Source organism: Egretta garzetta, unplaced genomic scaffold (genome assembly GCF_000687185.1).
Source record: "Egretta garzetta isolate BGI_Z169 unplaced genomic scaffold, ASM68718v1 scaffold321, whole genome shotgun sequence".
In the NCBI taxonomy this organism is placed as follows: domain Eukaryota; kingdom Metazoa; phylum Chordata; class Aves; order Pelecaniformes; family Ardeidae; genus Egretta; species Egretta garzetta.
In genome coordinates, this window is record NW_009258756.1 from 441,969 (window position 1) to 457,268 (window position 15,300).

General features: G+C 39.9%; 1 protein-coding gene across 1 annotated transcript in view; it reads left to right on the plus strand.

The window, feature by feature from the left end:
- The window catches only part of BRAF (B-Raf proto-oncogene, serine/threonine kinase), a 78,982-nt gene that overhangs the window by 15,115 nt on the left and 48,567 nt on the right, over nucleotides 1-15,300 (plus strand). The window contains exon 3 of the mRNA XM_035888947.1: nucleotides 10,231-10,494. Within this exon, the coding sequence (XP_035744840.1) occupies nucleotides 10,231-10,494 (264 nt within the window). The remainder of the gene's footprint in view (nucleotides 1-10,230; nucleotides 10,495-15,300) is intronic.

Sequence of the window (15,300 nt, forward strand, 5' to 3'; positions counted from 1 at the left end):
AGATTGTATATCAAATTGCATTAATAATGAGCTTAATCTGTACTAAGCCTGGATTTCAGGTAGGCAAATTGTTAGTTCATTACAGCCATTTGTCACTTGCTTGTACCTAAATTAAAACTGAGATCCCTACATCCGAAGCTTTTTGATTATTCTGTAGTTCATTGCTAGGGAAGAGGGCATTTGCAGTTGTAAATATGTACTGGGAAATGATTACAGTAGTGTAAAGAGTATGGTAAGTCTGAAACAGCTGGTGACTACAAACCGTGAAGCTTAAAGCAGATTTGCAAGTTTGATGGTTCCATGTGCCGCTGAGATGAAACTGCAACTCTAGCTCTACCATTAAGATGGTAGGGAAACCCTACAAAATGGAGTGACAAATAGTGCTGGTACTGACTAGGGATCAGTAAGCCATTGGGAGGAAGGTGGAATTGACTGGGATTCTGACTTTTTCAGTTGAATTATCCCATGAGACAGCAAGTCCTGTGAAGAGAGCCCACCATCATTGAAATGAAAAGCCTTGCTTTTCCCAGCTCTTTGCTATGTAGTTTCTCTGCTTCCTTTGTTCAGGTGCTAGCGGTACCAGTAGTAGCCAAGCCACTTCCAATCGCTAATCTGGAAAGAAAATATTCTGGTTTTGTTGGATTAGTTTGCCATCCACTTAGTAGATTGAACTTGGTCATGATGAGGTCCAGTGAGCCCCAAAGCTGTGGTTAATGTTAGGGAAGGGGAAGAGCTTGCAGGTGTGAGCCAAGAACCTAGAAAATGGGGTGAGAGAAGAGAGGAATTTCTCTTTGGATGGTCATTAGTTTAGATCATCCTCAGATGGATTGATCAGAGTGAATAGGATTAAATGCTGCAAACATGCCACTTGTTTAGTGTGTAGATTTCCTGTGGTAGAACTAAAGTGTGAGGAAAAGAAAAAGAAGTAGTATGTTACAGAGTGCCCAATACAGTCAGAAGCAAGATTACTGTCTACCCTTGACTGCTCATTTCAACCCAGCAGTAGTTGTCTGGTGCATTCTTTCTGTGCATTTCCCACCTTTTTGGCTGCTTTTGCCTTGGTCAACAACAGGGGCTGCTTTCTGTTATGGGGATTTACTTTGTAGCAATTTATCTGAATCTAATCTGTCACTGCTAGAGCTAATGTTTTGACTTTCTGTATTCCTCCACCTGTCAGAAAATAAGGGCCAGAACAACCCCATTTTCAGCGTGAAAGGGCAAAACTCTATGTAAAAAGCTCTGAATGTAGTGTGATAATGTGTGGAAGAACACGTTCGCTTCTAGGAAATGCGGAACTAAGAAAATACAATACTTTTGATATGAATAGAAAGAACAGGAGAGTGTGTAGAATACATGTGGGTAGCTTAGGTGGTTTAATAGATAACTCATCCATCTGACATCTGTTAGAAATAGCAAACTCCCTATGTACAGAGCCACTGTGATATTGGGACTGTTGCTCAGTTCCATATCTCAGCATCATCATTGACTTCTGTGCATGGCCCCTTCTTTCCCCTCAGGCTTTCACGTCTAGGCTATGTCTAAGTCTTGACGCTATGGTCTGTGTACTATCTCCAGAGTGCTTGAACAGGAAGGCAATATACCTTATACTCTGTCCATCTTCCTCTGACTTTTGTTTTGCTGAAGTCTCATTTCTGGCTGTAAAGTGCAATATTGCCCTGTGTCCTGGTTTCGTCTGGGACAGAGTTAATTTTCTTCCTAGTAGCTGGCATGGTGCTGTGTTTTGGATTTAGTACGAGAAGAATGTTGATAACACACTGATGTTTTAGTTGTTGCTAAGCAGTGCTTACACTAGGCAAGGACTTTTCAGCTTCCCCTGCTCTGCCAGGGACACAAGAAGCTGGGAGGGGGCACAGCCAGGACAGCTGACCCCAACTGGCCAAAGGGCTGTTCCAGACCATATGGTGTCATGCTCAGTATAGAAACCGGGGGGAGTTGACTGGGGGGCAGCGATCACTGCTTCGGGACAGGCTGGGCATCAGTCAGTGGGTGATGAGCAATTGCATTGTACATCACTTGTTTTGTATGTTCTTTTAGCATTATTATTTTTCTTTTCCTTTGCTTGTTGTGGTTTAACCCGGCAGGCAGCTGAACACCACCCAGCCGCTTGCTCATTCTCCCCCACCTCCAGTGGGATGGGGGAGAGAATCAGAAAAAAGTAAAAGCTGTGGGTTAAGATAAAGGCAGCTTTATTAAACATCAGGGGAAAAGAATAATAATGGTAAGAGAATATAAAGAATATACAAAACATGTGATGCACAATGCAGTTGCTCACCACCTGCTAACCAATGCCCAAGCAGCGATTGCTGCCTCCCCTGCCAGCTCCCCCTGAGTATGTCTTATGGTCTGGAACAGCCCTTTGGCCAGTTGGGGTCAGCTGTCCTGGCTGTGCTCCCTCCCAGCTTCTTGTGTCCCTGGCAGAGCAGGGGAAGCTGAAAAGTCCTTGCCTAGTGTAAGCACTGCTTAGCAACAACTAAAACATCAGGGTGTTATCAATATTCTTCTTGTACTAAATCTAAAACACAGCACTATGCCAGCTACTAGGAAGAAAATTAACGCTATCCCAGCTGAAACCAGGACACTGCTGTTTAATAAAACTGTCTTTATCTCAATCTATGGCTTTTACTTTTTTCTGATTCTCTCCCCCACCCCACTGGGGAGGGAGGGAGTGAGCAAGTGGCTGGGTCATGTTCAGCTTCTGGCTTCAACCATGACTGCCTGCTTTTACCCAGAATCTGTATGGGTAATTTTGCTACTCTGTTACTTGGACTGCATCACCCTTCCCTTTGTTTCCTTCCACTGCTCTGGTGTCTTTGGACAAAATGTGAGCAACTTGGAAGGCCTTCTGTAGATCATGCCCATTGATCATCTCTTGAGTGCTATCAGCAAGGATGTTGTCTGCTTCTCTTAGCAAAAGTTGGAATTACCCAAAGCTAATTGCTAGATAAGTACCTCCAAATGAACACTTTTGCTTTCACCCATATTGCCTTTCACTGTTGTAAACATCTAGTTTGTTATTTTAATGCTTTGCAAAACCATGGCTTTTTGTATACCTATGAAAAGCTTGACAGCTATCCATCCATCTTCTGGTGTGTAGAGTTTCGGTTCAATAGAATTTGTTCAGTTCTTTTGTACTCCTGTCTGGCTTTCTATCCTTAATTTCTTATGCATCTTACTAACTGTTCATGTTCGCAGAACTTAGAGCACCCTGCATGCTGTCTCCTGGCCTGTGTGGGAGCTGCCTCTGTAGACCTGTCAAGTAAAGTTGTGGTTGAGCCTGGCGACAAAACTGCATTTCAATTAAAAGTGGAAAGGAAGGGGTTAGGGGAGGCGAAATGCAAATAGTAAAACTGAAGAACTGGACAAGAAAAATGATGCTCAATTTTCAGAATTAAAGGATGTAATAAAACTATTTGTACATTGAATATAAAACATATACTTCATTTAAAAATAAAAAGAGATTTGTGCCTTAGTTACAGTTGCTTGAGGAAATAGAAGCTAACAAGCTTTGTTTCTGTGCTCATCTGAGAGTAAGAAGACAATTTTTTTTTTTTTGTGGCAGACTTTTATTTCTGGGGGGGATTCAGTGTGGTTTACATCAAAAGAACTTTCAGAGTGACAGCTATTGTCAAGCCATCATTTCAGGATTCATCAGTTAACTATGAAAGAGGAATGCATTTCTTGTAGTATCAAAAGCGATTGACCTGTGCTATTGAATTTGGCATATATTTAATTGTTCCTGTGAGAGGGGGTGGTCAGATTCAGGGGTATCTCCCTGCCCGAACCCATCACTCCTCAGTGAAGGTCTTGAAAGGGCAGCTGCATGGAGAGCAGGGCTGGCAAGCCTGGGCCGGCTGCTTTGTGGGCAGCCTGGGAGTGGAAAATGTGTTATGAAGCTGGAGGGCAGTGGGCAGCTTGTCTGCCCCCTCTTAGGGCAGGAAAGTAGGGGCTGAGGAAGGAAACCAAAGCTGCAGAGATTTCTGAGTGTGTGTATAAGGTAGAGGGGTAGGAAACAAAACAAATGGAAAAAAGAAAAGAACGTTTGTTATTAACTGCACAATTTTCTTCTAATTGTTATAATTAGTAATAGCTTTGGGAATCTTATCAATGTTCTCTATTATGATTACAATAAAAACTTTTCTGTTTGTTCCGGCTGGAAGAAATAATAAATGTAATAAACGATGGCTCTATTAAAATCTAAAAATGGCTTGTAGCTAAAGTTCTTTCTTGGGTAATCCTAGTTCTTAACTTCTTCCATTCCCTGTGAGCATGCATCTCAGATCAAACAGACCCCTAGAAGTCACTGTCAAATATTTGAAATAACAGTTTGACTCGGTAGATGAAGGCATATCACCAACAGCATTTTTCTTTTCTTCTGGAAAAGAGGCTGCAGGAGCTCCTTGGTAGGTTTTACCACACTTTTTGGAAGCAGTCTGTATCACAGCAGCTGCAAACATCAATGATTTTTGTGCGTTCAAGTGCTGTTTCCCAAAATACACAGTTTGTGATCCACTGTGGAAAACCCCTTTTCTTAAGGGTTTATCTAAGCATTGTAAATATTGAAAATATTTGCTGTAAAGAAGTCTAATATTACAATGCTGGGAAAAGCTGAGATTCGGTTAGCAAAAATGGTTAAAATAATGCAGTTGCATATTCTTCTATAATGGCCATCAAAATAATTTTTTTTTTTTTTTGTCTCTACCAACAAAGTACTGATGAAAAGGATAATCTAAGTTATGGAAAGGAGAATAAACAACTGTGCATTTTAACTCAGCACTGGCAGCAAATGCTGTTTGCAAACTGAAATGGGTTGTACAGATCCAGACTGGCCAAAAGCAGTCAGCTCAAACTTGGAAAGGAGAGAGAGTGCTTAAATGACCTAATCAGATTTGTTAGCCTTTGTAGACTCTTAATGACTGTTCAGGGAGGCCATACCTATTTAAAACTTCCAAAATGCATTGTGTGTCCTTCTTGCCTCATAGTTAGGTGTACAGTATTATCTATGAACTTGATTGAACAGTATTAGCCCATTCGCATGTAAATAGTTCTTCCGTGTGGTGTGAAGTTGCATCCTGGACCTGTAGGTTACTTCAGTTAATGGTACAAGAGTAAGCTGCCTGCTTGCTTTTTTTTTATTCAGACTCCATGCAAAATAAAACAGTGTACAAATGCCTAGATAGAATGATAGTAGTATCGAAATAAGTTTGAAAACTTGATCAGCCTTTCTAGTATTGTCTTGAAAGAATCATCTTCTTTCATACTCCTATTCTTGGAAGCAATTTAAAATGAGAATCACGGGGGCAGAGGTATGTTTGTCCCCAGATACTGTCATTTACCCCCCATACCCCTTTTCTCTTCATGGGCTGTTAAATGCGTTTTATTCATAGGCCTTGCTGTTGCCAGTTTTGAGAGTTTGGCTGTTGAATTCCAGGATAGTATTTCCTTCCCTTATTCCTGTATATCTGAAGAATCCACGCAGGGGGTCAAATTAATTAATTAAAGAAGATTACCTCTTTGCTGATCTGAAGTATGCTAATTGCAACAGCAGGCAGATACAGTCTGAAATGGTTCTTAGTGCTGAATCTCAGGTTGTTTCAGACTGTGGGATTCCAGGAAAATGCTGACTCTGGGTACAGGCACTGGGGAAACTCAGATTAATTTTTACCAGGCTCCTAACAGATGCTGATCAAATATGTTGGACCAAAACTGGAGTGTCTAAAGTTAGACTAAGTACAGATTTAGGAGTCTTACTAAATGAAGAAATCCTGACGTACGTTACTGTCTATCTTCAGCTTCCATTTAACTTAGTGGGATTTGCATTTGATCAACAGCCTAAAAGGTCAGACATCTTTTAAATAGAAACACAATCTCAGTTTCAAAGACTGGGAAACTGTAGTTTAGGCTTTTAAGAGGCCTACTGTGTGTGGATGTTACCTAAACTTGATTGAGGAAGTGAGAGAGCATGGCAAAACCAGGTGATCTGCTTGGGTTTAGACTGGTTTTCTAGCCAGACATGATGTAGGGGTCAGGGAGAAGGAAAAACCATATTTTGCTACTTGGTTTTCTCCCAGATTAATTTTTTAAAAAAAAATATTTAACTTGTTGCTTTTTGTTTCCTTAGATGTTATTACTAGAATGTATAGCCTGAGTATGGCCCAAGAAAGTAGATTTCAAATATAATGTAAATAATATGTAATACAAAAATGCACATATTTCTGAGAAAATCCCATGTCATCGTCTTGTCAACAGAACTTTGTCAACAGGTTGCAGCATTTAAGAAGTAGCTTTAACTCTGCTGTTCCTGAGTGAGCAGCAGTTGTATTATGGCATGTATAAACATTCTGTATAAACATGCTAAGTTCTAATGCTTTAGATGGACTTGGCAGCTTACCAGGCCTTTATACGTTTTACCTAATTGAAGCCTGAGGAGTATTCTCGCATGTATGAGACTGTATTAAATGATATGCATATATACCGATATGCAATATAATTAAAATTAACTTTTTGTTCTATTTTAGATAGCCATAGAACTATGTGTAGATTGACAAGGTGTGCCAATTTGAAGCTAACAGTCAGCTTTTTGAATATATCTTTTCCTTTAACTTTGAAATACTGTAAATTCATACTAAATTGGGAGCCCTGTAGTGAAACAGCAAATAAATTTGTTGAGGATAATATATGCTATTAAAGACAACCTGTTTTTGGCAACTAATAAAAAAGCTGGAGGAGTTGAAGAACAGAAGCCTCATGACAAGGAGCAGCACGATAGACGAATGCAGCATCTTGCACCTGGGACAAGGTGGCCGCCCATCGGTGCAGGCAGACAGCTGGCTGGGTAGCAGCTCTACAGGAAAAATATTGGGGAGTGCTGGTGAGCAACAAGCTTGAGAGGCAGACTGGGCTGCGTTAGCAAGCATGTAGCCAGTGTGAAGAGGGACCCATCTACTCAACTACTCGTGTGGCTGCATCGAGGTTGTGTTTAGCATGGAGAAGAGAAGGCTAAGGAGGAATCTGCAGCTTCTTGCAACCTAAAGAGAGGGCTGGACTCTTTTCAGACATACACAGCAAAAGGAGAAGAGGCAATGTCACAGATAGCATCAAATGAATTTCATAAGAGAATTCTTAATCAGGAGAGTGGTTTTTGACCCCTGGAATTGGTTGGCCAGAGGTGGTAGAGTTTCCATCCTTCAAGACATTCAAAATTTGCTTTGGCAAGGCCCAGAGCAACCTGATTGAATTTAAAAATTAGCTCTGTGTTAAACAAGTGTTTGGACTAGATGCTTCCAGGGATACCTTCCAACCTTTTTTTTTATTTTTTTTTTTCCTCCTGTGATTCTATAGCAAGTTGAAAGCAAGATTTACGTTTTCTGGTAGAACATTGCTCACTTCTTAATGGGCATATGTAAACTGAATGGATTTGATTCTATATTTCATAAAAATTTCCTTCTGAAATGCCTTAGTTTATTAATTGCTTGAATTGCTTGAATGTTCAGCTTTATCTTTTCATGCTGTAGATGCTGTACAAAATTAATTTAAAATTTTTTTGTTTGTTTTTGAAAAATGTTAGAAATCAACCTTGTAGTTGACCCAAAGGGCCTTGACTGGCTTGAAGATTTGTGTACCTGTTGATGCCGTGCTGCTGTAGGTCTCTGTAGATAGGCCAAATCTTTCTTTTGGCTAGAAATACTTGCCATAGGTCATCTTTGCAGTTGTAAAACTCTTTCAGTTTAACTGCATGGGGTAATTCTGTGTTTTGACTTGGTGCTGTTGGCTAGGTAAGGTCTATGGGTGCTGGTCATCAGCTGAAAACAACGTCTCACCAAAGTACTTAATCTTTGTGAAAATGAGATTTTATTGGAGCTATTCTATTTTTTCTTCTGTATAATAAGAATTTTTTTTAAAAGAGAAAAATATGTTTAAAGTCTACTGATGCATTTCTAGTTCCATTATGTTTTATTATGGGATCTTCTGCTATAACATTGAGTAATAGTATAATACTTGAGAGCTTTTGTCTCCATAAAAAATACAGAGCCTTTCATGCAGAATTTAATGGTATAGAACCCAAAGCCAGCAGCAGCTCCCAGCTTTCCATGCTCGTTGTTTGTTCTCTTAAGATAAATCATTTGACTTTGAGTTTGCATTAGAGACAGATTAAGCTGCCAGTGTAAACATTGTAGGATTGAGTGTTTTGAAAGATGTGTGTAATTTTGTGAAGGAACTAAGCCCGCAAGTATCCGGAAGCAATGTAATGTTGCATGTGTTCAAATAATATTTTGCAATGTTCATGAGAAAAGGAAGTAAGTATTTAGAAAAGTATTGGTGAAATGGTAACAGTTTATGATTCTTAATTTTTGTTTACTGAAAACAATTCTTGACACATGGAGCTTTTATTGGAATTTACATTAAAAGTTGATCCCAGAAGTAGGAGAGAGGCACTTGTGTTACTGTACAGCCAAAAAATGCCATTATTTATAATTGGGTAACCTTTCCATTTACTTTTGACAGTAGAATTGGGCTAGAGTGAAAATGTTTTGGTTTTAAGTCTCCAAGTTTGGTGTCTATTCGTGAAACACTAGACATCTTCTGTTTTTAAAAGAAATAGTAAGTAGTTCTCAGTTTCCTGCAACTTATACCCGTTTATTAAAAATGGAACCCATAAAATGTAGAATTTGAAATTGTGATGTGCACTACCGTTCTTTAAAATGCTTTTTCTTTCTTAGTCAAGTTATCATTCTCTTTGTTAACACTGTGGGGATGACGACACAAACTTTGAACATAGGGTCCATGCTGGGGGATGCTAAGCCTTCATAAAAAGGGAAGGGACAACCATTGTTTAGTCGACAGAACCAGCCTGGGTTAGGTCAACCTGCACACACAACCCAGAGAAATAAATTCGTAGTAAAATGTAGTATTTGTGGCAGCACTACTGAATGCTGGTTATTTTTTCTCCCAACTTTAATATTTTTTTCCACGTGTAGAACCTACAGACCTTTTGGTCAGTTCAGTTCTCCTAAAGCTTCAATTAGCACATTATGCACAGAAAACTTGAGGAAAGCAAATTAAAAAAAAAAAAAATCTTTCCCTAACATAAATATCCTTTGTGGCATTGAAAATTTATGCAGCTTGGCATGGGTCTTGGTCTTGCTGGAGAGCTAAGTAGAAATTTCTGTTCCCTACTGCTTAGATGTTAGGTTTGTCAGATCTTTGTTTCTTCTTGACCATAAAGGTCTAACATGACCTTGGTTAACACTGACATGCTTATGTAGCATGAAACACACATTCCTTAACTGATCCAAATTTTTGAAGATACTCCGTACTAATACATATGCTGAAGAAATAATTCTGATACTTGGATACAGATCAAAATGTTCTTGTTATGAAGACAAACAAAGTTGATGGAAACAACCTTTAAACAAAAATATATACTAATTACATATTTGCATTCTAGAGCTTGGCAATAATGTTTAACTTGGCTACATTTATTAAAAACTTAATGGGCAAATACAATGTTACTGATTTTTTTGTTTGTTTAAGAAATGTGGTCAGTGTGTAATCAGGTTTTACATAAACTTGGTAGAAAACCAAATTAATCTTGTACAGATGTTAAAAAGTTGTTTCAAAGGATCACCTTTATATGTTTATGGATGACTTTATAACAGGGCAAACTTAGTTTAACTGAAATAAAGTTTTTTGTACTATCTGGTATGAAAGGATAGTGCCAGAGGCGAAGGATGGTGAGCAGTGAGCTAGGTGAGTTGTCAGATACAGATGGTAAAAAGCAGATTTCAGCTTTCTCTTAATTACTGCATTAAATGTATTTAGCTGTCATTCCAACAGAATGATAAATTTAGCTGTAGCACAGAAATCAGTAATGCAGCTGACATTGTTAAAGATTGCTGTCTTCTTTAAAGTAGTTTTGAATGAAAGTATTTTGTGCAGGTGCTTTGAAACTGTGACTTATGATTTCTTTTATCCACTTATCCATTTAATCTATTAGAAAATTAGTTGTTGGTTCAGAAGGTTTAACATAATGAATTGAAAGCCGTTTCTTCTTTGTGTCCTACTGAAAAATTTGACCAGAACATTTTGTTCATACTCATGGAAAATTTGCATTAGTTTAGAATGCGTTTTATTTCATATTCATTCTGAATTTAGGTTTCTGGTTTTGTCTGAGGCCACTACATCTTTAAAACAGCTGCTCTTCCTTCACAGGCCTATGAAGAGTACACCAGCAAACTAGATGCTCTGCAGCAGAGAGAACAGCAGTTACTGGAATCCATGGGGAACGGAACAGATTTCTCTGTCTCCAGTTCAGCTTCCACAGACACAGTTGCATCATCATCCTCCTCTAGCCTCTCTGTAGCACCTTCATCCCTTTCGGTTTATCAAAACCCTGCTGATATGTCACGGAATAACCCTAAGTCTCCCCAGAAGCCTATTGTTAGAGTCTTCCTGCCCAACAAGCAAAGGACTGTGGTGAGTTAGTTTCTATTCACATACTTGTAACCTCAGTATTTCCTGTATCTCCCTCTCTCTGTATGCAAAAGTTAATTTAGGAGCTGAAAAAATACCTGTGTGGAGGTCAGAGAGGTGGCACGATCACTGTTTGTGCTCTGCTGCGCTCGGTTGTTTTGATATGTTGAATGTTTTCTACAGGGTTAACACAAAGATGTCCATTACAGCAATAATACAGAATACAGAACTTTCAGGAGTCTTACAACAATGAAGATACCTCAAGAAATATTTTTCTCAAATCAGCTTTCTTGGATAAATAATAATCTACCATTTTACAATGGTTAGGAGGGGGCAGGAAGCTCTATGTCCTGTATGATACAAAATTACTGATTAGTTTAACAGGGCAAAATTGGGGAAAGTAAGTGTTTTCCATGTTGTCAAAGTTGCGAGTAGCAGTGAATGCTTTAGAGCAAGGACCGATCTCCTGCAGCTGAGGAAGGCTGTGCAGAATCACCTCTTTTTTGTTTGGTTGGTTTTTATTTTTTTTTCTTTTCCTCCTCAGTCACTGTGGTGAGCGTTTTGTGTTGGGACCCTGATGCTATCAGGCCCTGTGTAGAGAACTGGCTAAGGGAGGGATCTAGTTGCTATTAGGAGGGGCAAGAAGCAGTAGTGTTTGTCAGTTTTGACAATGTTACAGTGATTCCTGGAGTCTTGGAAGAAGAGTTGACTTTCTGCTGGTTATTTAATTGCCCATTATAGGTGGTATTTTTGTGTCAGTTAAGAGCTGCCAACCAAAGAGCCTTGATATGTACTTTAGAATAATACACTGCAAACTGTGACACACGAAATTACTGACAAGCCATAGTCTAGGCTCTGTTTTGCAAGCAGGTGCATATTCCTCACTTAGAAGGGGAGCCGTGGTTCCAGAGAAAAGTAGGAAATAAGTGGATAGCACAGCCAGTGTCCACGTGAAACCAGTGCTTTTTGTAGCAGTCGGTCAGGTTCTGGCTGTCACTGGACTGTGACTGCCTGTGGAAATTGTGTTGCTGGCAAAGAGAAGAAAACCTAAACTAAGTAGCAGTGGGCATTTGGAACATGTCTTCTCCCTTCCCCTGCTGCTTTCCTTCCATCCCTCCCTCCCCCTGCCCCACTGAACAAAAGGGATCAGAAGACTTACTGTGGGAACGACAGAGTAAAGGGCAGTTGTTTTCACCTGATTTTTTTTTTTTAATTTTGTTAAAGATATCACTAAAGATTGAAAGTAGGGTTTGGTTTTTAAACTAGAGGATGGGAGTTTAGTGCAAACTATGACCACTGTGCAGATGTACCGTGCTAAGCAAGGTGATTGTGTTGTCTGCCTGTGAGGTATGGCTAGGCACGTAGAAGTACCCGCAATGTGAAATTTGGAAAGACCCTGGTTTCTTCTTTGTGTCTGCTGGCCATTGTAGCCTCAGCCCCTCTGACAGGGCTGTCCCACAAATTGGTTTTGTTTCTTTCCTGCACCGGGTCACAGTTTATCGCTTCCTGCGTTGTTCTGTGCATTTCCTTTTCTCTCTCTCCTATGTGTTATCTCATCCTCTTCTCTAAGCCATATATAGTTTATTTCTACTCTTATTCTTTTCTCCTCATCTGCAACATTGCTCTTCTGCTCCTTTCCCTCTCGTCTTTTTTACCTCCTTCTCAATCCTTTTATCAGAGGTGTGATAAGGCTTTTCTCAAGTCTGAGCTCTGTTTTGCTTTTGAAGAGATTGTTTTATATAAAGAATAGCTTATAATTATGAAATATATGACATCAAACTTGTAGGCAAGAATGAATTTTTTTTGATGTTCACATGTGTGTATTTCACCAAGTTCAAGTTATTTCTGAATATGCAAATCTGATTACAAGTTAGAAAAAAGAGGCAACTGAATGTCAGTGTGAACTGGGTGATACAATTTTGAGCCTGTACAGAAGTGTCTTGCCTCATCCGAGATGTCGTTTTGTGCATGTTGTTGGGCCATTCTAGTTGAAGTAAAACAGCTTATATTCAACCAATGCATCTTTCAGTTCTTAAGTAACAGTAAACAGATCGGCTTGGTTTGCTCAAAAATACGTGTGAGACTGTGCTTTCCAGGACTAGTGTTCCTTCTCACTTTTATCCCTAAACTTTCAGGTTTTTGGTGAATGTTGTGATTCTGCGGTATCAGTCATGTTCATTAGGAGCTTGCAGGTTTAACCAGAGAGATTGAAGTTCAAGAGCACCAGCTTGCCTGTTGCCATGTCTTGACTAAGAGGTAACTTTCTAGCTTGAGGATGTGCTGTCAATTGATGAGGGAATTGTAGCACTTAGCAGCAGTGCTCAGTGACTGGTGGCAGGGCGATAGGAGTCCTTTCCAGCACTGAATCTACTAGGTGCTCTTTCCTGGCTACAGGAGGCCAGCGTGGTTTCAGCTGGGTGTAGTCAGGGAGAGGCTCTTGCTCCTGTCTCCAGCTCTCTACTGGAGTCTAAACACCATTTGCCTTACCAGTCTAGCCCTGCAGCTTGTTTCCAGCTTGCTAAATGTGGGATGCTAGGAGCAGAGCTTCAGGAAAATCTGTTGTCTTGTGCTGTGGTAATTTAAAAAAAAAAAAAAAGTACCGATGGAAGAGTAGTAGGAGACAGGCTAGTGGGACGGGGTGGGGGTGTAAGTCCCTTTAGTCTCAAATCTGGTATAAGTGTGTCTGTACGTGCACTTCCATAAAGGAACAGACAGATCCCTGCAGATGCAGGGAGACATAAGCTACACATATGGGGTCACTGGCTAGAAAGTTGACAGGATTCAGCTTCATATGCTGTATAGCAAGGTGGAAGTTTGCTCCAGTTCTGCTAGGAGACACCCATTTTCAGTTGAAACTGATGTTCTAAATAAGCAAACAGAAATATATACTCGGATCTGGTCAGCAGATACTACAAAGTAATGGTTCAGCTTTGGCTCAGGGAGAGAGCTGACTTCTTTTTACTTCAGTTTTACATATTGCTTGGATCTAGTTATGCTATTGAGTTGAACTTTTTTTTTTTAATAGACTCAGTATTTAATAGACCATTATCTCTGTCATAGAGCTGGCAAATGGTGCTTAGAGGAACTCCGAGTGTTGGGGTTATTGGCCTTGGAGATGAAGTTCATTTCTCTGAAACTCCAAACAGTGCTCATGTTATTGAGAAAGTCAGGAGTTTCTTGTATGGCGACTCTTAATGTAGTTACTCTGTTTTCAGTACTTATTGATCCTACACCCGTAGTCTGTTGAAAACTAAGGGAATTCTAGAAGCAAACCCAATTCAGAAGGAATTGCGGCTTACAGTGCAGTTTTAACTGCAAGTAGTCAGATGATAGGCTACCACCCAGCAGTTTTCAGTGAATACAGAGATTACTTGCTGTAGTATGTCTCCTTTGGTCTCTTAATGGGTAGAGCAGTGTTGCACATATCTTAGTCTTCCTTCATAACCTCTGGCTTTAAAAACAGACCTGTCGTGTCTCACTTGTGCCCATTAACTGAGCCATTTGCTTATGTAGCCATGATGGTAGTTTAGGGTTTTCAAGTACACAGGGATAGCTTCAGATGTGATGGGTTGAAGCAGGAAGGAGATGCCTTGTGAAAATACATGGTACCTGCTATTAGGGCCTCCCTCTGACCAAGTCCCCATTCCATATGGCTGTTAAAGTAAGGATAAAATGTGTCCTACAACCAAGCGTGCAGCTGGGAGAGGAGAAATGCTCTTAAAATTGCACTGTTGCAACAAGCTTCCTTCCACCCCAACCTTAACTGCTTTCAGTTAATATCTGCTTCTGAAAGAAATCTTTCTTAATATCACAATAATATTTTCAGCCTCTACTTCCAACCACAGACCCACTTCAGGAGGTGAGAAATCTTGGCAGATACTAGGGAGTCTTTGCTTACTTTTGTCTGGGAATGCAACAACAGTTCTTAAACTGACATAATTTGAAGCGACTGGAATTAAATTTGTGATGGAGAACAAACCTCCTCATTTATCTTTGATCGTATTCTGAAGGGGTCCCAAGTACTATAACAGCCTTCTGCTACTTGTTTAGAACTGTTAAAAATGCAGGAAATGGCGGCGGAGGGGGAGATGCTTACGGTTTTGACTAGCAACCGCCTTGTTACTTGAGAGTTGTCTACATCTTTTGTTTATTAGTAGTATTGTTTGTGTGTAGGATCAGGCAAATACATCTGTTTGAGTTGGCTCCAATTAGAAATACAATGTGACGGAACTGATGGAGTACAAAGAAATAAGACCACGTTAATCAGTGTAAGTGATTTTGTTGCATAGGTAGTGTAGCTAATGTCAGATTTCTTTGCACATGTCATGATAAAGCAGAGTGTTGGATAGAAAGTTTTTCCTAATGTAGGAAAAGGTGTGAAGGTGCTTCCTTGAAAGCCTAGCCTAGTAAGTGGTGGAGCCTGCTGATGATGATCAATTAGCAGTTGAAGTCAGCATCTTGATTCAGCCCATGACACAGCAGGGTCAGAATGTAACTTTTTTTTGAAAGCAAAACCAAGTTTATCCCCATAATGCAGAGATGTAAATGTCTGAGATACGTATGCTTCCTGTTTCCTCAGTGGCATGGTTCAGCTGGCAAGTTAAATGTCCTTTGGAGAAGCGTTCTGCATAGATGTGACCAGGATAAGTCTGCGTGGGTTTTTTTTTTTTCATTTTCTTTTGTTCTAGGCCAGAGAAGGATGTTGAAATAATGCAAGTGCAAGGTGGGAAAGGTCTACCTGAGATTGTCAGTTATTTTGCAAAACAAATCAAAGAGGCTTATCCAAACTGTGGGTGGGGAGAATGTAGG